General features: G+C 45.9%; 2 protein-coding genes across 3 annotated transcripts; one reads left to right on the top strand and one right to left on the bottom strand.

Moving 5' to 3' along the window:
• Positions 1-172: 172 nt before the first annotated feature.
• Positions 173-11,717, top strand: SLC22A7 (solute carrier family 22 member 7). Its single transcript, XM_074310839.1, has 10 exons — positions 173-670; positions 1,759-1,862; positions 2,176-2,330; positions 2,726-2,894; positions 3,243-3,366; positions 5,199-5,308; positions 5,767-5,981; positions 6,752-6,860; positions 10,698-10,904; positions 11,083-11,717. Exons 1-10 carry the CDS (start codon positions 299-301, stop codon positions 11,135-11,137), a joined length of 1,620 nt encoding a protein of 539 aa, XP_074166940.1. The 5' UTR covers positions 173-298; the 3' UTR covers positions 11,138-11,717.
• A 321-nt stretch (positions 11,718-12,038) lies between these two features.
• CRIP3 (cysteine rich protein 3) lies at positions 12,039-19,811 on the bottom strand. Of its 2 annotated transcripts, XM_074310837.1 has the most exons (8): positions 19,559-19,810; positions 18,730-18,824; positions 17,475-17,532; positions 17,125-17,268; positions 13,554-13,625; positions 13,270-13,364; positions 12,861-12,918; positions 12,039-12,554 (listed from the first exon to the last, which is right to left on the bottom strand). In XM_074310837.1, exons 1-8 carry the CDS (start codon positions 19,728-19,730, stop codon positions 12,493-12,495), a joined length of 756 nt encoding a protein of 251 aa, XP_074166938.1. In that variant the 5' UTR covers positions 19,731-19,810; the 3' UTR covers positions 12,039-12,492. The 2 variants fall into 2 exon arrangements, with proteins under 2 accessions (XP_074166938.1, XP_074166939.1); XM_074310838.1 differs by lacking the exon at positions 12,861-12,918 and having other exon boundaries at positions 19,559-19,811.
• Between the last annotated feature and the right edge of the window lie 387 nt (positions 19,812-20,198).

The raw sequence follows: 20,198 nt of genomic DNA, 5'->3' as shown, positions 1-20,198 counted from the left end.
TAAGTAAGAGGAAAATAATCCTGATATGAGGGGTTTTTTTTGGGGGGGGTGGTAGTGGTGGTAAGATAGAGCTTGGGACTGACTGGTGGGAGGAATCCCATGACATAGATGGCCCTCTGCCTGCCTATATATTCACCTAAGCAGTACCTCTCTGAATCAGTCTAGTCCAGCCCCCAGAGTGGGAGGATCTCAACTCACCCAGGTTGCTGACTTAGATTTCCCTCAGAGTCCAGGGTTCAGGCAGTGGATTTAACAAGTGGGTGCCTGACATCCAGGGTCCCATGTTCAGGTGGGAGGCATGGGCTTTGAGGAGATCCTGAAGGAGGTGGGTGGCTTTGGCCGATTCCAGATTCGAAATGTGATACTGTTGGCACTGCCCCGGATCCTGCTTCCTCTGAACTTCCTCTTGCCGATTTTCATAGCTGCAGTGCCCACTCACCATTGTGCCCTGCCAGCCCAAGAGCCTCTCCACAACCTTACCCTAGAGACAGCTTGGCTGGAAACCTACTTGCCCCGGGAGCTTGATGGCAGCTTCAGCTCCTGCTACCGATATCTCTACCCACACCCACTCCCCAACACTAGCCAGGTGGAAGGGGAGGACCAAATTGTGCCATGTCCTGAAGGCTGGGCTTATGACCAATCACAGTTCTACTCTACTATTGCCACTGAGGTAAGGCTCACTTTCTCCTGTCATGTTTGTTGGATCTTACCCAAGACAAAAGGCTGAGGAGAATTTCTTAGAATACAGGATCTCTAGGGTCCCTCTAATTCTAAGAATCTAAGGATACTTGAGAAGGGAAAAGGGGAAGAGAGACTCACTCTGAGCCAAATGTGGAGGAACTCTAAGAATGAAAGAGATAGCCCTGTTCTTGTACTTACATGTTCCCAGGATATAGGCAATAGACCATTTGATCCAGAGCTGGAAAGGACCTTGAGAAAATACAGCCCTTCATTTTGCAAAGTTACTGAGCTCCAGAGAAGTTAACTAATGACCAAAGTCAGATAGTTAGTAAGTAGTAAAGCCAATATTTAACCTGGGATTTCTGGGACCATTTGATTCTAGTTCATTCCACTACCATAGGCAGCAAAGAAGAGGGAAAGATGGAAGTAACTGAAGATATAGGAAATGCTCTTGAATGTGTGGGCAAGGGGATAGTGGAATAGAAAAAATAAGACCATAGGGATAAGGGACTTGAGGTTTAGTCACAGCTCTGCCCCTTGATTAGCTGTGTGATTTTGGATACATCATTTACCCTTTCTAAACCTCAGTTTCCCACATTTGTCAAAGGAGGTCCCACCAAGGACTTTACCAGCCCTGAAATCTTTTTTTTTCCTTTGGTTTGTTTTAGTAGTCCCAGCCCCTAACCCACTTCTTTACTTAAATAATAGAATAATAAATGTTTGTTGACTATCAAATCAAGAACAGTGAAATAGGTTATCCCCATCACTTGGCCTAGGATAAAAGCAGGTGGAGTATAGCCTTGGTGGGAAATTGAAAAAAAAAATTGGTTTGGACCATTACAAAGAGGTCATTCTGCCTCTTTGTAATATAGAGGGAAGAGGAGGGGGGAGCATTCCCTTGGAGGCAGAGTGATGGATGATGGACTCTGGAGAGTGGGGGCTCCAGGGTAGGCTGTATTCTTTATGGATGCCAGCATAGGCTATTAGGGCAGTGTCCAAGGCAGACAACAGGCAAGGATGCAAGTCTCTGCCTGAGGATGCTTAGCTCTCTCCTTTACAACTCTTACCCCAATCTAGTGGGACCTAGTGTGCGAGCGGAAGGGACTGAACCGTGCCGTACCCACCTTCTTCTTCATTGGTGTGCTTGTGGGGGCTGTGATCTTTGGATACTTGTCTGACAGGTACGGGTGCAGAGGGCATGGGGTGAACAAGAAAACCAAGGAAGCAAACTGGGCTGTACACCCAAAATGCCCCTTCTGTGTCCATTCTGGTCAGACCTAGGTCCTGGGTGCCATGCTCTGATAATTTTCTTTCTAGGATGTGCCCTCCCACTGCCCCCCATGTCAGTGTAACCCCACAGCCTCGGGACAAACCCCTCCATCCCCTGGCTAGAAATGTTTTGGGCTTCATTTCCTGGCAAGAAGTCTCCATTCCAGGGGGAGGAAGCATTGCTTTCTTGAGTTCTTAGAAGGTCTGATCTTGACTCTGCTCCAGGTTTGGGAGACGCCCACTGCTCTTGGTAGCCTACATGAGCACGCTAGCCCTGGGCCTGGTCTCCACCATTTCTGTCAGCTACATCATGTTTGTCATCACCCGCAGCCTCACGGGTGTTGCCTTGGCAGGCTTCACTATAATTGTCTTGCCCCTAGGTAAGAGCCCACCTGGGTGGGGAGGGCTCCATAGTATAAGGAGGGGAGGGAAGGAATGAGAGGGAGTGTATTCCCTGCCCTGGTGTGGGCAAAGGAAGACATACAAAGTGGGGAGGGTCTGGTTGGATGACCGGGTCATAGCCTGGGATCCTAGTGGAACCAGGACTTCTAGAGGGATTGGACAGGTCTTTGTGAGAGAGAGGATCAGGTCCTCCAGAGGAGGTGAAAAAAAGAAAAATTCAGATCTTCCATTTGTATTTCTTTTTCTTTCTTTGTCTCTGTCTTTTTCTATTTCCTCTTTGTGTGTGTGTGTGTGTGTGTGTGTGTGTGTGTGTCTGCCTCTGTCTCTCCCTCCCTTTCTTCCCCCTTGCCCTGCCCACCTTCCTGGAACCCAGAATTAGAGTGGCTAGATATTGAACATCGCACTATGGCTGGTGTCCTTGGCAGCAGCTTTTGGTCTGCGGGGGTGATGCTGTTGGCTTTGATTGGCTATCTGATTCGAGACTGGCGATGGCTGGTGCTGGCTGTGACCCTGCCCTGTGCCCTGGGCATCATCAGTCTCTGGTGAGATGAGAGGGTGACTATGGGGCACGGAGAGCAGAGGAAGTGGGGGGAGAGAAGACTCCCCAGCCCCTGCATTCCAAAGCAGAACACTGTTGGTGATCTGGTGGGGGGTTTGAATCAAACCTCCATTCCCTTGCAGGATGGTACCTTTACCCTTTGGCATTAAAAGTGGGTTTCCATAGATACTTGGCATTCAACCCTGGGATCCCATCCTTATGTAAGGCTGAGGTCTGGGATCAGTTTGGTTTGAGGCACTCGGTTCCACCCCCATCCCTCCTGCCTGCCCCACTCACTATCCCAGGCTTCTCTCTGGCCGGAGGGCTCCACCCTCTGCCTCCTGCCCTCTAGGTGGGTGCCTGAGTCGGCCCGATGGCTTATGACCCAGGATCGGATTAAAGAAGCCCAACTTTACCTCCTCCGATGTGCTGCGCTCAATGGTCGGCCCCAAGCTAAGGAAAAGCTAAGTATTGAGGTAAGCTGGAGCTGGGGGATAATCTTGTCACTACCTTCGAACATGTCTCTTGGCCCTGTAGGAACAGGAGAAAAAATGCCAAATGTGACAATAGGCTTAGAAGAATTGAACATGATTAACTTATATTGAATCCCTTGCTGTCTGGGGGGGGGGTGAGGGAGGGGGGGAAATTTTGGAACACAAAGTTTTGCAAGGGTGAATGTTGAAAACGATCTTTGCATGCATTTTGAAAATAAAAAAAGCTATTATCAAGAAATAGGAGGAAAGTCCAATAGACTTGGGGAACAGGGATGCTTACATCCGATTCCCCTATGACTACCATTGACCCTTCACCTGAACCATGAACACCACACCTCCACCCCCCACATACATAGACACAGGTGAGTAATGGAACGAGCAGCAACCTGGGAATTAGGACACATGGGTTCTAGTTCCAGATGAGTAATCTAACAGTTATTGATTATGTCTGTTCCTCAACCTACCCCAACCCTCCCCCCCAGAATGGAGGTGCTTGACCCTAGAGGATATTGAAGGGAGGCAGAGAGGAGGTTGCAAGTCTGCAATACTGGGAGATCAGTGATGCCATTGGCAGACATAGGGAAGAAGACAGTTTTGGGGAGAAAGATATTGGGCTGAGTTTTGAGACTTGTTGAGTTTGAGGAAGTATTGGGAGGTTTGTTCATAGAAGAGATGGATTTAGAGGAGACAGTGGACTTAAGTCTCTCTTAGGACTGCTGCCTATTTGTTCAGTCATTTTTCAATGACCCCATTTGGAGTTTTCTTGGCAATGATATTGGAATAGTTTATTATTTCCTTCTCTGACTCATTTTACAGATGAGGAAACTGAGGCAGAGTTAAGTGACTTGCCCAGGGTCACACAGCTAGTAAGTGTCTGAGGCTGAATTTGAACTCAGGTCTTCCTGAGGCCTGACTATTGACTTAACTGTCCCCCTGCTGTCTACTATTTGGAAGCATGATCTTGCCAAAATCATTTTCCTTTCCTAAGAAAAGGAGTTTCACATTTTTTTCTTTTTTTGTGTGTAGCATGATAATTGTGGAAATATGTACAGAAGAATTGCACATATTTAACATCTATTGAATTGCTGTCTAAGGGAAGGCGGGGGAAGGAAAATTATCTGTGCATATATATTTTATTGAAGCTTTTTATTTTCAAAAAATATGCATGGATAATTTTTCAACATTGACCTTTGCAAAATCTTATGTTCCCATTTCTTCCCCTTCTCCTCATCCCCTCCCTTAGATGGCAAGTAATCCAATATATGTTAAACACGGTAAAAATATATGACATTGAATGTAGGCATACATATTTATACAATTATCTTGTTTATGCATATATTTTGAAAATAAAAAGCTTTAATTTAGAAAAAAAGAAAAAGGAGTTTCAGTTCTTCCTTTCTCTGTGTCAACAATTTATGAAATGCTTGTATCAGGCCATGTCCTAGACCCCAGGGAAACAAACAAAATAAAAAATAACAAAATGAGAAAAAACAAACAAATGTGTAAAATGAGTGAGTTGGACCATATAACCTCCGAGGCTTCTCTCAGTTCTTCCACTCCAGGACTCTGACTCTGTACTCCTCCATATTCCCCACAACTTCCTGAGTAAGCAGGGGCCATCACTAGTCATGCTGACCTCTGTCTTGCCACTGGACCAGATGGCTCCAGAGGAGAGAACAAGGCTGGTGACTTTGCACAGTCCTGCCTCACTTAAATCCAAATCACTTGCAAGTCAAAACCTCACCCTCCTGATGTCACTGGTCTGCTTTGAAGGATGAACAACAATCTGGGTAAACCCCATTCCCTAATCGCAGGCCCTGAGTCTGGTGGCTGAAAGGGAAAAGATAGTTAGAAGACCTTCCTACCTGGACTTGTTCCGGACACCCCGGCTCCGGCACATCTCCCTGTGCTGCATGGTGGTGTGGTGAGAAGTGGCATCCTCTCCTGAAAGGGGCATGGCTGGGGGGGGAGCTTCCCACCTGGGTTCTCTGAAGGAAGAGGGAGAAGGATGCATCTTAAAGTGACCTTCCTAAGAGACTCCAACCACAGAGAGGATGGAACTGGGAGGACCCAGACTCAGCCCAGTTGTAGACCTGGGGTAGTAAAAGGGTCTTGTTGGTGGAGAGGGTGTGAAGTGGTGGAGGAGGAGAGGTCCAAAGGAAAGATTACAAGGAGGGTGCAGAGTGGATTATGGGTGTGTAAGGAGAGGGGGAATAACTGAAGAGAGAACAGGAGAGTGAGGGAGAGTCAGCAGGGAAGGGAAATATGAAGGAAAAAGGCATCTGAGGGGAGATCTCATGGAAGATATAGGGTGGGGAATCTGAGGGGAGTCTCTGAGCCGGGACTGTAGTGTCCCAGACCCTCCTCTTCACGTCATTACAGGTTTGGGGTGAACTTCTCATACTATGGCCTGAGCCTGGACCTGTCAGGGCTGGGGCTGAATCTGTACCAAATACAGCTTCTGTTTGGGGCAGTGGAGGTGCCCTCCAAGATGATTGTCTACCTGTCAATACGCTATGCAGGGCGCCGCTTCACTGAGGTGGGGGCCCTGCTGGGCACTGCCCTCACTGTGGGCACTAGTCTGCTACTGCCCTCCGGTGAGTCCCCAGGAATCCTTCCTTACCCTCACTGCACTGTCAGTCTCCAAACTCACTCTTTATACAAAGCCCTATACTATACCTGCTCCAAGATAATATTTGTAAAGTGCTTAGCATAGTGCCTGGCACATAGCAAGGGCTTGATAAATAATTATTTACTTTATCCTTCCTTCCTTCTTTCCCTTTCTTTCTTTCTCTCCCTCCCTCCTTCCTATCGTCCTTCTTTCTTCCCTCCTTTCCTTCCTCTGTTCTCCCCCTCACTTCTTTCCTTCCATTCTCCCCTCCTTTTCTCTCTCCCTTCCTTCTCTACTTCCTTCCTTCTTTCCTCTCTCCCACCTTTCCTCTTTTTCCCTTCCTGATTTTCCTTTTCCCTCTTCTATCCCTTGGAGACTAAGTTCTTTCCTTTTGTCAAGGATTTTTGATGCACTAGAAAAGAGTACTGGATTGGGAGTCAGGACCTTAAGGTTCTAGTTTGACAACAGATTGTATGACCTTGGGCAAGTCATTCCTCCTAAAATCTAGTCCTTAATTCCCTTATTTATAAAATGATCTCTTGGGATAGATGATCTCTTTACCAGATTCCTTTAAGGTCTAAATCCTATGCTGGTAGCTATGATCCTTCTAACTCTTCAAAATCCTATGGCTCTATGATTCCAAAAAAACCTCACTGTGTGACATGGCTCCTACCTGTGCACCCCACCTCCCCCCACCCCTGACACGCTGCCCAGCAAAGATCCCCAGTCACTCCCCAGCATTCTCCTCCCTGCCAGGGGTGGTGGCGTGGAGACTGGTCCTGGGAGTGGCTGGAAAAGGCTTTTCAGAAGCAGCCTTTACAACTGCCTACCTCTTCACATCAGAGTTGTACCCCACTGTACTAAGGTGAGTCCAATGACCAATCTTCACCCCGTCTCATTTCAGTCATGATCAGAGCTTCATCTAGGAGCCACTCTGCCTCCCCACCCTGAGATTTCTTTCTCTCTGTTTCTCTCTCTGTCTCTGTCTCTGTCTCCCCCTTCTCCCTCTCTCTGTGTCTCTGTCTTGCTCTATCTTTTTTTCTCTTTGTCATCTCTCCAGCTCTGTCTTTCCCCTCCTGTCCCCTTTCTTTCTTTCTTTCTTTCTTTCTTTTTTTTATTTTTATTTTTTTGAGGCTGGGGTTAAGTGACTTGCCCAGGGTCACACAGCTAGGAAGTGTTAAGTGTCTGAGACCAGATTTGAACTCAGGTCCTCCTGAATTCAGGGCTGCTGCTCTATCCACTACACCACCTAGCTGCCCCATCCTCTCCCCTTTCTTTCAGTTTTTCTGTCTCTATCTATTTTCTCTGTGTTTGACTCTCTTTGTGTATGTGTGTCTCTCCTTTTTTTCTCTTCCTCTGTCTCTCAGACACACACACACACACACACACACACACACACACACACACACACACACATCCCACATCCCACCTCTATCTAGACTCTGCTATCCAGAGCTATACCTAGCTCTTGGTAACCCCAAGAAACATCAGAACTAGTCTGTCTGTGCAGGACATTTGCCTGCATATCTGAAATGAAAGAAGGTGTCTATTGTTATGTCTGTCTCTGTTAGAAGAGTACAGAAATCTGGCTTCCTTCCTCCACTGTGTACCTACCATGTGACCTTGAGTCTCATCTATAAAATGCAATTAAATTGAACTGAAATCAATTAAATTGAACAAACATCTGTCAGGCTTAAGTGGATATGAGCTGTAAAGTGTTCTGCAGTTGGGAAGGATAGCACTAGAGGGTTTGCCAGAGAAGGATCTGAATAAAGGGGAAGAGATGAGTTGGGAAGAGGATAGTTGTCTTTAAGTATTTAAAATGCCTTGGTTTTAGGAGAACCTGAGTTCAGATTCAACCCCACACACTTATCAGTTGTGTGACCCTGGACAAATAACTAAATCCCAATTGCCACCAAAACCCAAAATAACTGAAGAAACAAAAGCCCACAATGTTGTTAGTAGAAATTAAGAGTCCTGCTAGGTCCCAGGGATTGCACTTCCACTTAAGATTAATAAATGGAAAGTGCAAAGAGGAAGATTTAAGCTCAATTTAAGGAAAAATTGGAGCTATCCCAATGTGGGAGGTAGGGGTGGAGAGGAGGAAACTAGCCTCATTAGAAGTCTGTACAGGATATCCCAAAAGTTTTAGTGAGTTAATAAGCTTAAATTGATATTAATACTTTTGAGCACCCCGTATTTGAAAACTCGAGTTGTCATAAGTGGAATTTCATCTCAGTTTTAATCTGGCACAGAGTTGACTTGAGTCATTCCTGAAGTACCTTCCAACTCTGGAATTCTGACACATAAAGAGCAGTTATTGATATTTGTTACCTTGTTTTTGGGGGGCACTTGGATTATAAACTATGTCTGCCTCCCAGAGCTAGGGTGGGAACACAGGATAATGAATGGAAGCAGACCTCCCTGCTTCAACAGTGAGTCAGCAGGATACTGAGTGGAAGCAGGGGATAGCTAGCTCCCAGCTGAGACTAAAAAAATCGGACATGCAAATACCAAGCATCAATCCACCTCCTCCCTGCCCTTACTCAATCAAAAAAATAACATTTTATTTTTCCCCAATTGTGTGTTAAAGCAATTTTAAACATTTTTCATTGATTTATTCACTAATATTTAAGTGTCTTCTGATTGCAATTCATTGTATTATTAGGTACAGTGATAACCATGGATGCACTCTGCCTTCAAGAAGCTTGCAATCTAGTGGGGGTGGGGATAGGTTATTAACTTTTTATTTTTGACATTTAAAAATAAAATTTAGAGTTCCAAATTCCATCCCTCCCTCCACCCTTGAGACAGTGAGCAATCAGATAGAAGTTATATAGGTACAATAATACCTTACTTCATTTAAAAAGAAATGGAAATCTTTCACCTTCTTGCAAAAGATGGACATTTTAAGACTTCTTTTCCCAGTATTCATTTTAACCTGATCCCACCTGTGAGGTAGTTAGATAGTATTTTGGCCCCAGAGTCAGGAGGACCTGAGTTTAAATTTGACCAGAGATATTTATCAGTTGTATGACCTTGGAGAAGTCACTTAACACTGTTTGCCTCAGTTTACTCATCTGTAAAATGAATCAGCGAAGGAAATGGCAAACCACTCCAGATCTTTGCTAAGGAATTCCCAAATGGATCACGAACAGTCAAATATAGCTCAACTCAGCAACAACAATACAATTGGCCATCACCAACAGCAAAACTGTGTATAGATGTTAGAAGAGGGGAAGTGAAAAGCCTTATCCTGCACAATATGCTCAGTATCCTTCAAGGGAAAGCTTTGATCTTGAGGATCAAATTACACGGGTGAGGCGATTTCCTCTGCATTTTGTATATAATCTTAGAAAGTTGCCCATGGCTAAAAGAGATGGATATTAACTACTTAATATCAGAGGCATGATTTGAAAGCAGGTCTTCCGTGTTCTACCTATGACATTGTCTCTCAAATAAGATATTAGATGAGAGCAGCCTGATGGAAAGAGCTCTGGATTTGCAGTTTTGAAGACCTGGCTCGCTGTAGCTTCGATTCTTACTAGTCATATATTTCCCTTTTCTGGGCCTGAGGCTCTTGACGTTTAGAATGAGGGGGTTGGACTAATTGACCCCTTTAAATTCCTAACAGTATGAGAGATGTGGAGGAGGATGAGGAGGACAAGAATGAGACATTAGATTTGGAAGGGTTTAAATCAGTGCTGCCACTTCCAGCTATGTCACCTTGGCTAAATCTTTTTTTTTTTTTTTTCAATTTCATAAACATTTATTAATTGTGTTCTTTGGACAGAGTACCATTATTCCTTCCTCTTTCTCTCTCTCTCTGTCTCTCTGTCTCTCTCTCTGTCTCTGTCTCTCTTTCTCTCTCTCTCTCTCTCTCTCTCTCTCTCTCTCTGTCTCTGTCTCTCTTTCTCTCTCTCTCTCTCTCTCTTCTCTCTCTCTCTCTCTCTCTCTCTCTCTCTCTCTCTCTCTGTCTCTGTCTCTGTCTCTCTTTCTTTTCTCTCTCTCTCTGTCTCTCTGTCTGTCTCTCTGTCTGTCTCTCTCTCTCTCTCTGTGTCTCTCCTCTCTCTCTCTCTCTCTCTTTCCATCTGTCTCTCTCTCTTCTTTCTCTCTCCTTTCTCTCTCTCTCTTCTTTCTCTCTCCTCTCCTCTCCTCTCTTCTTTTCTTTTCTTTTCTTTTCTTTTCTTTTCTTTTCTTTTCTTTTTCTTCTCTTCTCTTCTCTTCTCTTCTCTTCTCTTCTCTTCTCTTCTCTTCTCTTCTCTTTTCTTTTCTTTTCTTTTCTTTTCTTTTCTTTTCTTTTCTTTTCTTTTCTTTTCTTTTCTCTCTCTCTCTCTCTCTCTCTCTCTCTCTCTCTCTCTCTCTCTCTCTCTCTCTCTCTCTCTCTCTCTCTCTCTCGCTCTCCTCCCCTCCTCCCCTCTGACTTTGTCTCTAGCTCTGGCTGTCTCTAGGAAGAAAAGATCTTAGCACTCTCTCAAGAGCTTGGCTCTTGGTTCTTTCTGTGTTTCTCTGTCTGACAGAGCAATGGTGCTCTAAGCTCTTTATTTATGTAGACCTCTATAATTGGTGAAAGAAGTCCTACAGTTTGTGAGATGGTCCATGGAAGAGCAGACATATTGTCCATCACTTGTCAGAGATGGGTAGTTTGAAGCATTTGTTCACCACCTCCCTCTGAATCCTCTGTTCTGCTTCCCTGACACAGACAGACTGGGTTGGGATTGACAGCTCTCGTGGGCCGGCTGGGGGGCTCCCTTGCACCACTGGCCACCTTGCTGGAGGGAACATGGTCCCCACTGCCCAAGGTCACCTATGGTGGGATTGCCCTTCTGGCTTCGGCCACTGCCCTCTTGCTGCCAGAAACTCGTCATGCAGAGCTTCCTGAAACCATCCAGGATGTGGAAGAAAAGAGGTATGTAGTCTTTGGATAGATGGAATCTTAATGAATCCCTACATCCTCACTATGAAGGGAATACCTTCACTCTAATCCAGGCTGGGCCAGAAGGCTGAAGGGTGCGGGGAGGAGAGTCCCAGGTTGGGACAGGGACAATGGATTGTCTACTTCTACTGTATGATGTTCTCTTCCTCAGGATCTTGCCAGAGTCCCGGGAACAGGGGATATCCATGAAGGTATTGCAAGATTAAGTATCACAGTGATGGGCAAAGAGCACCAGACGTGGGATCGAGAATCCTAGCTCTGCTAACTGCTGTGCTCTCCTGTAAAATAAGAGCACTAGGCCAACTCTCCAAGGTCCCTTCCAGCTCTAAATCCTATGATACTACAAAGTGAGCAATGACACCATCTCTTTCTGGTTGGTCCCTGGGGCAAGGAGGGACAGGACTGACAAACTCCAACCACCCCAGGATGGGGCAGAATCACAGCTACAATGCGCTGAGCTACCCTAACGCTCTTAAAAGAGTTGGAACAGACTTTAGAGATGGCCTAGCCCCTCCACATCCTCACACGCATCTGCTTAAGTACCTCCAGTAATGGGGCTGCCTCCAGGGATGCTCTTCCTGATCCCTACGTGGAGTGGGGGGGTCTCCATTCTGGGGACAGGGCTTCAAGAAAGCCTGGTGCTAGTCCCGGTTTTGTTATGTGATCCAATGGGTCTCCCTCACCTGTGGAATGGTGATAATACCACATGCCCAGCCTACCTCACATGGCTGTTGTGAGGATCAGACCAAAAAAAAAAAAAAAAATACATGTCAAGTGCTTTGGAAAGTATGAGATCCTGTACTCTGGTGACCTGGTACAACTGGCGGTATCCACAGCCTTAACTCTGACACAGCTCAGGTGGGAGACCAGCAGGAGACACACCTATAGTACCTGGGACACTCTGTTGGTCCCTAAAGGAAAGGAAAGGCTGTCTCCTCTTCATGGATGCTGAAGCCTGGAACTGCCTACTAACATGGCTGGCTCATGCTCATCCTGGAGAAGGAACATTCAGCAGGCTCCTTCCTATTCTCAATTCCCAGCTGTGCTCCCCTGCTTTGCCCTGGATGCCCAAATTTAATGCTAAAGGAAGGGGAAGCTGAGACGAAAGGAGCAAACTCTTTTATTGGGTGAAATTCAAGGAAGGGGAGGGGAGAAGGTGGAAGTGCAGGGACACCTACAGAGAAAGGTGGCCTTCTTTGACGTCACTGGAGGGTGGGCTTGGCTCCCCTCCTCCCCAATTCTTCCTCACGAACTTGGATTGTTCTGAAGCCAAGGTCTGAGGAACATGCTGAGTATTAGAGGAAGAGAAAGGGCATCTTCTCCCTTTTCCTGTCCTGCCACCCCTCATCCTTCCATCATCAGATGCAGGGTGGGCACTATGGGGATAAGTGTAAACCATCAACCAGGACGGGAATGGGGGATGAAGCCTGGCAGCTACCTGGAACACTACTCCCTGTCCAGTCTGAAAGGATGGAAATCTCTGAGCCTTTTGTTCAACCGGGAGATGGGAAGAGCCTGGGAGGGATCCAGGGCAGGGAAAACAGATTCCTTGATTAGCTTCTCAATCAGATTTCAACTCTACGGAGTCATAGATGTAGCAGCCCACGTCACCAATGTTCACACCTGGAAGGGTGGAAGAGTCGAGTCACTTGAAGGTTCGGAGGGGACATTGGGGAAGAAGGAAAGAGGGAGGAGGTATGAATGTGAGAGGGAAGGAGACTAGGGAGACACTAGGAGAGAAGGAAGGGAGGACAGTGAGGGAGAAGGGAAAGGAAGGCAGTAAGGGGAGAAGGCAGGGAGCTGGGAAGAAATGGGCAAATGTGAAGGAGAAGGCATTTTAATATTGAAGGGAACTACATGCAAAGCATGCATAAGCTATGCAAGTGAAGTGCATTTCAGCATGGGTATTTCTGGGGTTGGGGCTCCCACCTTTGGGCCCAAACAGGTATCCGTAGCAAGGGATGTGGCAGTACGGGAAACCATCATGCTGGGAACACAGCGGGAACTTGGTTTAGTCCCACCTTAAATTCTTCTGCCCCACCTAGTCTCCACTTTTCTTCCAGGGCTCTCTGCAACTTCCTGAGTCTCCCCTGGCCCCTGCTCCCACTCTTCTCTCCCCTCCACAGATTGCCTGCAGCTTCAGTCAAATCATTTCCCTTTTCTGAGCCTCACTTTCCCCATCTATAAGATGAAGAGGGGAGACTAGACAATCTCTCTCATGCTCCATGGCTCTGGGGTTCTAGAATCCTGAGGCCCCTTCACCAACTATGTCTGTTTCTGGCTCCCAGCCTCCCCTGGGCACTCTTGTCCCACCTGCATTAATCAAACCCCAGCTTACCTCCGCATGGCTCCCTGCCGTTAGGGTTTTGCGGCAGCGCTGGCATCGGAGACAGGGCCGATGCCAGTTCCTGCCCAGGGACATCACCTTCTCAGCTAGTAGAAAGAAAGGTCATGGTACTCAGAGGATGGCTGAGGGGTTGTTCCCCCGGTGCCATGTGGGTCCTGCCTGGGCAGGAGTGACAGGACGGGGAGGGCTCTGATCTCCTCCCCGCAGTCTCTCCAAACCCCGCCTGCCCATCCCAATGGCCCAGATCTGCCTCTGACCTGCTCCTCCCCACTCACCAAAGTAAACGGGGTTCCCACAGCCAGGGCACAGGGAGGTCTCACCGGCATACGTCTTCACCTGTGTGGGGCCTTAGGAAACAAGAGGCTTTGGTTGTGTTGGGAGCAACCAGCCCAGAGCCCATCCTCACCAGAAATGGGCAAAGGGGTGGTCCGCTGAAGGGGCTTGTGCTTCCTGCCACAAAGAGCCCAAGTTCAAGTGCCCCTCACGAACTGTTCTATTCCAGCGTCCCATCTTCCTGCCCCCTTCTACTGCCTTCTGTCTGTCTGCCTCAGTCTATTGTCTCTATCTGTTTTTCTCTCTTTCTTTCTTTCCTACCTGTCTCTGTCTGTCTCTCTCTGTCTCTGTTTCTGTCTGTCTGTCTCTCTCTCTCTGTCTGTTTCTCTTTGTGTGTCTCTCCTTTCTTTTCTGTCTCTTTCTGTCTGTCTCTGTCTCTCTGTCTCTTTCTTTCTGTGTCTCTTTCTACTTTCCTTTCTGTCTCTCTCTCTGTCTCTTTCTCTCTCACCCCCCTCACATCTCACCATCACCCTCTCACCCAGTCTCAGCAGTTCTTACCACTCTCCTTCCTATTCCCCCAGGAGCCCTGGTCATCCTGCTCTTTGGTGCCAAGGTGCCAACCCCCTCTTGCCCGCCTGCCTGGCCCCAATCAGCAGCAACTCAATCCCTGAGAAACCTGAGCCGGACACTGGAGCTGGAGCCCAGGGCAGGTGGTGTCGGGTGTTGGAGAGTGTAGTGTCAGTGCTTATTTGGGCTGGGGGGAATGGGAGGGAAAGGAGGCGGAGGGACATCGAAGCTTTCCCACCCCAAACCTCCAAATACAGACATTGAAAAGAAGGGGAGAAGAAGTTACAAGACAAAGATCACCATTGTCACACCTTTCTACAGCACTGGACTGAGTGAGCGACCTGGCCTTTGGTCTCAGATACCCCTGAATAGCAGTGTGACCTCAGGTCAAGTCCCATTTATTAACTTTTCTCCATCTCAGTTTTCTCTTTCAATTCAACAAATATCACAAGGGCTTAACAAGCTGAGTGAGGCTTAGAGCTGAGCTAATCCAACACCCCTTTTTACCCGTGAAAAAACTGGAGCTCTGGAGAGTTAAATGATCTGTCCAAGGTCACACAGATACTAAGGACCAGATCCAAAATACAAAGTAAAGTTTCCTTCTCTCTGCTGTGCATTAATATGTATCTTCCTACTGCCTTGCACTGTGTGCCACACACAGTACATGATTAACAAATATATTATTATATTAATAAATATATAATATGTACATATTATATAGAAATAAACATAAAATAAATAATATATAATAAATCAAAATAAATATATATGTGCAATATAAAAATGTATAAAACAAATAATAAATATATGAAGAAATTTATAACATTTCTGTATAATAAAATATGTCCATAATAATTTGTATAAAATAGTATAAAATACTTGTATTAATAAATAAATAATGTATATGTATCAAACGGAAATAAAAGCCTATAAATAAATAATATATAATACAAAATAAATATATATGTACACCTATAAAAATGCACATAAAATAAATAATGTAATTTATAATAGATATATAAACAAATATATACTATTTCTAGGTCATAATATAATGACCATAACATATAATATAGAAATACAAATAATAAGTTTTAAAATATAAATAATGTGAAGTGATAAATATATTTTAAAATGGACATGTATTTAATATATAAATAATAATTTATATAATAAACTATTTTGCAATAGATATGTTAATAAATATATATTGCACAGATAAAACTAAACAAGGCCTAAAGTTTGAGGCAAATATAAGAAGTCTTCCAAATGTATTTCTGAAGGCACTATTCTCTCCTTTCGGGGATGTATTCTGCCAACAGCTGGAACCCCATTCCTCAACTATAGCATAGGGTATGTGAAAGAGATAAGGCAGGAAGGATGATGGAGCTTAAATGCCAGGCTGAAGAATTTTGTATTTTCTTTTATAAGAGGAGGAAACACAGGGACAATGGGAACAAGTTTCTGGGCTGGAAAAGGAGCTAGCAGCATTGTTTCTTTGGTAGATAATTTTGGCAGTTTTGTGATGATGGATGGATGGGTAGATGCTTGAAGAGAGAGACTACAGTCAGGGTGGGTGTAGTTAGGGGGCCTTTATAATAGTAGTGAAGTTAAGAATCCTGAATTAGTATAGAGGCCATAGGAGTGGAGAGAAAGGAAATAAATTTGATAGATGCTTTGGAGATAGGATTAACAAGGTTTGATGACTATTGGCACAATGGATCAGGTAAAGAAAAGGAACAAACCAAAGCACTCCAAGGTTATGGAGCAAGCAGAAGAGAGGCATTCTCCACTGAGACAGGGAAACCGAGGTGGAAATGTAAAGGGCTAGAACTGAGCAATGCACTTGGAGAATGGAGCACGGGAGACTAATTGCCAATTGGACGGTTTTCTATTAACTTGTTTGAAGGTTGGCCCTCCCCAGATGTTCTGTGCTGACTTGATTGGTGGGACAAAGAGGGGGAAGTGACTTGTGACCTGGCGTTGGAGGGGACGGTAAAGATCAAGAATAAAGACGTTTAGTGATCCTGACTCCGGCTGATTTCTGGGAAGATAGAGTTCCAGCATGGAAGGATGGAGGGAGAGGGGAGGTTTAGGTCAAAACATACTAGTTTCTATTTGGGACATGTAGAGTTTGAAATGCCAATGGGACGTCTATGAGATTTCTAGCATCCAGGTGGAAATACAGGATGACATTTGAGGGGAGAGTTCAGAGCTGGATACACAGATTTGGGAATCATCTTTGTCACCCTGCCCACCTCACAGAATCGGCATAAGTGTCCAATGAGGCAGAGCTTGAGAATGGATTTGTGATCTCATTGGTACAGGGAACTCCACAGTGAGCATACTCCCTCTACCAACTCAGGTCAGCACCTTCCAGCTCAACCCTCTTACAGCCTTAGAGCAAAAGTGGCAAACCCTGATAGTAATCAGATTAAAATGGAATTGAGAAATGCTTTAATAAAATTATACATATATATATATATATCATACATAATGTCAACCTGTGGTTTCCTAAATCAATTTCTGTTTGAATTTGACATTTCTGCTCTTAAGAAATGTGCCTAATTTACACACATAGATGGTATCTAGGTTATACTGTAACACATGTAAAATGTATGGGATTGCCTGTCATCAAGAGGAGGGAGTAGAGGGAGGGAGGGGATAATTTGGAAAAATGAATACAAGGGATAATGTTATAAAAAAATTACTCATGCATATATACTGTCAAAAATTATTTTTATAATTAAAAAAAAAAAAAAAAAAGAAATGTGCCTAAGACTACTTAATATGGTGGAGCTCAAACCATGTCATGGAAATACTAACAAGAGATGGTACAAATATGGCTATTATTTCCTGGCCCAGAAATGAAGGTATTGGCGTGGAAAACTCTCTGTTCTTGCCGGTAATTCTGAGCTCCCTGCTACCCCCGAAGGGGTAAGAAGCTGAGTTAGCGGTAAGGTTTTCTGATGCTATATACTCCACTTACTCCAAAAGGGCACTTACTCCTCCTTGCCCTCTTGGCCTGAGGGAGGCCTGTCCTGCTCCTGGGTGGACTGAAACTGCCAGCAGTCAAAGGCATGGTGGTGATGGGAGTTGGAGGATGGGGAGGTTCTTCCATGTAGGAGCCCACTCCACCAATCTTGATTCCTGAAACCCAGGACAGAGAGGAAGAAGAGAGTAGGGGTGAGAATGGGGGTGTCTTGGTATTCCTCAGAAGATGCCCGCCTCCTAAATCCTTTCTGGGAGCTCCAATCCAAACCCATGGCTCCACTTCTCAGGCACATCTCATCATATTCCCCCCTTTAAGCCTGCTCTCTCCTCTCCCTCTATCCCTTGTGGGGACAGGCACTTACCCCGGGGTCCAAAGAGGACTGCATAACATGGTTTGTGACAATATGGTTTTCCATTATGCTGAATACAGGGAGAAAACAGGAATTGAGAAAAGTGGTAAAATCACTGCAGAATGAAAAATTCACAGGGGACCCCCATCCCTACCCCATGCCTCTGATTTTCCAGCTGAGGAGGTACCACAATCTATTCCAGTTTGGGGTCCCAAATCCCACCTCCATCATATAAAGCTGTCAGGGAATATATAAATGTCATAATATAAAGCTGGGAGTCAGGGAATACCTGTTTTCCCATAATGCTCAAAAGATATTGTGATTTATAATCCTCCTATTTCTTCCAGTACACCCTGGATCCTACAATTACTGAAAAGGAAAGGGAAACTATGTGCTCTCAAATATGACTAGCTTGAGCAGGTACCAGATTGGGGCTCACCCAGGATCAGCTGGGCACTGGCACAACCTACTGCAGAAGGGGAATGTCAATGATAAGAAGACAGTCTTCCATTTTTAACCTTCCCTCCCCAACATCTCCTCCTTCTAGTGCAATTCCTGCACCATAATTTCAAATTAAATAGAGATGAAGCTGAGTTTCCCTGATGTTAAAGTTGGCAATAGGTAGGTGAGAGAGTGTGGTATGGGAATGGTGGCTGATTAAACTTTCAATTAAGTTAATTAATTTCATTTTTTTAATTAAATTTTTTTTAGTTTAAACAAACAAATTAAACAAAGTTAAATTAAACAATCAATCAATTAGGGGGTGAAGAAGCTAGAACTGGGTTGGAAATATGGGGGAAATGCCATAACAACAACAGCAACACATTTATATGGTACTTACTACGGGCCAGATACTGTGCTAAGAACTTTGAATTATTATCTCGTTGATCCTCACACAACCCTGTGAGAGGGGAGTTGTTATTTCCTCCATTTTACAGATGAGGGGGCTGAGGCAGAGTGATCCAGTGGCTTGCCCAGAGTCCCGCAGCTAATACATTTCTGTGTCCAGATTTTCCTGACTCCGGGCCCAGTGCTCTATTCACTGGTGCCTCAGGGAGAGATTGACTTAGGGATTGAGAGAGGGAGCTAGAAAGGGCATTCAGATAACAGAGACATGATCCAGGCACAAAAAGTTCAGCCAGGCAGGGTATTCAGGGCTGATAATCTGGACACCCCTTCTGCTTATCTCTCTACCCATTGAGGTCATACCAGCTTCTCCTCCCCTCCCCTTCCCTCTCCTCTCCTACTCTCCCAATAGGGGCCTCACCTCAGCGTGTCCACCCGCAGCTAGGACATTGTGGCAGCGCTCACATTTCAGGCAGAATCGATGCCAGTTCTGACCCAGGGAGCTCACCTTTTCAGCTGTGAGGAGGAACGGAGTGGACAATGGAGTGTCAAGATCTCCCTTTGCAGTTCAGCCCCTCGGGGATTTTGGTCATGGGGTGACAGGGGATGGAAGGTGTTGCAGAAGAGAATGCTCTCATTAGCATTCTTCCTCAATCTGAGTCTTGGTAGATACCACCCCTCATTCTCCCACTCTACCTTCCTTCCTGTCTACCCCCACTCCTTCCAGGGAGCCCACTCTTTTGAATCTTTGCCAATTTCTGATATCCAATCTTAGGGCCGATTCACCCAAAAAATAGCAGAAAAGGAGTCCAGTCTTGGGACTCTCTACTCCTGGGAATGGGGATAAAGAGATGGATCGCCCATTCCAGCTAGAGAGGCACATCATACAGAACTTACTGCAATGGAGTGAAATTCTGGGGCCTCCCAGAATTTATCACATCCTAAATTACATCCTATAACTCCCTCCTCAAATAACTCTTCCCCGTGTTTTCACCAAGTTTTCATCCCATTGTCTCGTCTGTATCTAACGCAAGGCTCCCCCACTACTTGGGTATCCCGAAAACCTTATCTGAGTTCCTTAATTTCGTTGTACCCTGGGGTTTCCCCCACAAACTGCCTCCCAAGGTATCCCCCGGATCTTCCCCAAACTCACTCCCAGACTCCCAAATTTTCTCAACTTCTCCAAACTTTGTTCCCAGCGTCTCCCCCAAATCCATCCCTGCGTCTCCCCCAGATTCCCCTGGTCTCACCGAAGAACACGGGCTGCTGGCAGCGCGGGCACGTCCAGCTCATGGCTCCTGGGCTTCTGCGCTGCTCTGGACTCTGGGGCTCCCGGCTCGGGTGACTTAAGCCCACTGGGGCTCCCTTCGGACCCCGCCCGCTGCCGCACTCCCAAGCCTCATTGGACACGGGCCGCTTCATCTCGGTTACAATTGGCTGGAGTCTCACCCTCCTGTACCTGGGGACTCTGGGCTTCTTCACTGGCGCTGCCTGAAGGTGAAATTTCTTGGGGTGGGAGGGATAGAGAGGAGGCGGGGAGCTGGAGGTGGATGGACATCCAACGGGGGCTCCGAGAGAGTGGCAGGGTTCTGTTAATGCTTCTCTCCCTGGGTCAGGGACACGGTTATCGTGTTCCCATCCAGGTAGGTGGAGGGCTAAGGCATCCGTGGCCGGGGCGTGTGGACCGGGGACTCAGGAGGAAGTTGGAGCAGTCAGTACCGGGAATTTTGAAACTATGGGCGGTGGTGGAGATGGAAGGGATGTGTGTGAGGCGCGCGCCTCGGTTTCACCATCTGTAAAGTAGGGATAATAATCTACTTCCCAAGGGTGTTGTGAGGCTCAAATGAGATAATTGTAAAATGCCTGGCATTTAGTAAACACTTTTTACAT

This window comes from Sminthopsis crassicaudata, chromosome 4 (genome assembly GCF_048593235.1).
Source record: "Sminthopsis crassicaudata isolate SCR6 chromosome 4, ASM4859323v1, whole genome shotgun sequence".
NCBI classification, from domain to species: domain Eukaryota; kingdom Metazoa; phylum Chordata; class Mammalia; order Dasyuromorphia; family Dasyuridae; genus Sminthopsis; species Sminthopsis crassicaudata.
Note: the sequence above shows the minus strand (reverse complement) of the source record. Positions and strands in the feature narration are given on the sequence as shown.

Excerpts from the sequence above, each read along its gene's own strand:
- SLC22A7 (XM_074310839.1), top strand. The coding sequence starts at position 299 with ATGGGCTTTGAGGAGATCCTGAAGGAGGTGGGTGGCTTTGGCCGATTC. Across the intron at positions 2,331-2,725 it reads TATAATTGTCTTGCCCCTAG|AATTAGAGTGGCTAGATATT; the intron begins GTAAGAGCCCAC and ends CCTGGAACCCAG. Across the intron at positions 5,982-6,751 it reads TAGTCTGCTACTGCCCTCCG|GGGTGGTGGCGTGGAGACTG; the intron begins GTGAGTCCCCAG and ends CCTCCCTGCCAG.
- CRIP3 (XM_074310837.1), bottom strand. The coding sequence starts at position 19,730 with ATGAAGCGGCCCGTGTCCAATGAGGCTTGGGAGTGCGGCAGCGGGCGG. Across the intron at positions 13,365-13,553 it reads TGGGAACCCCGTTTACTTTG|CTGAGAAGGTGATGTCCCTG; the intron begins GTGAGTGGGGAG and ends TCTTTCTACTAG. Across the intron at positions 12,555-12,860 it reads ATACCTGTTTGGGCCCAAAG|GTGTGAACATTGGTGACGTG; the intron begins GTGGGAGCCCCA and ends CCACCCTTCCAG.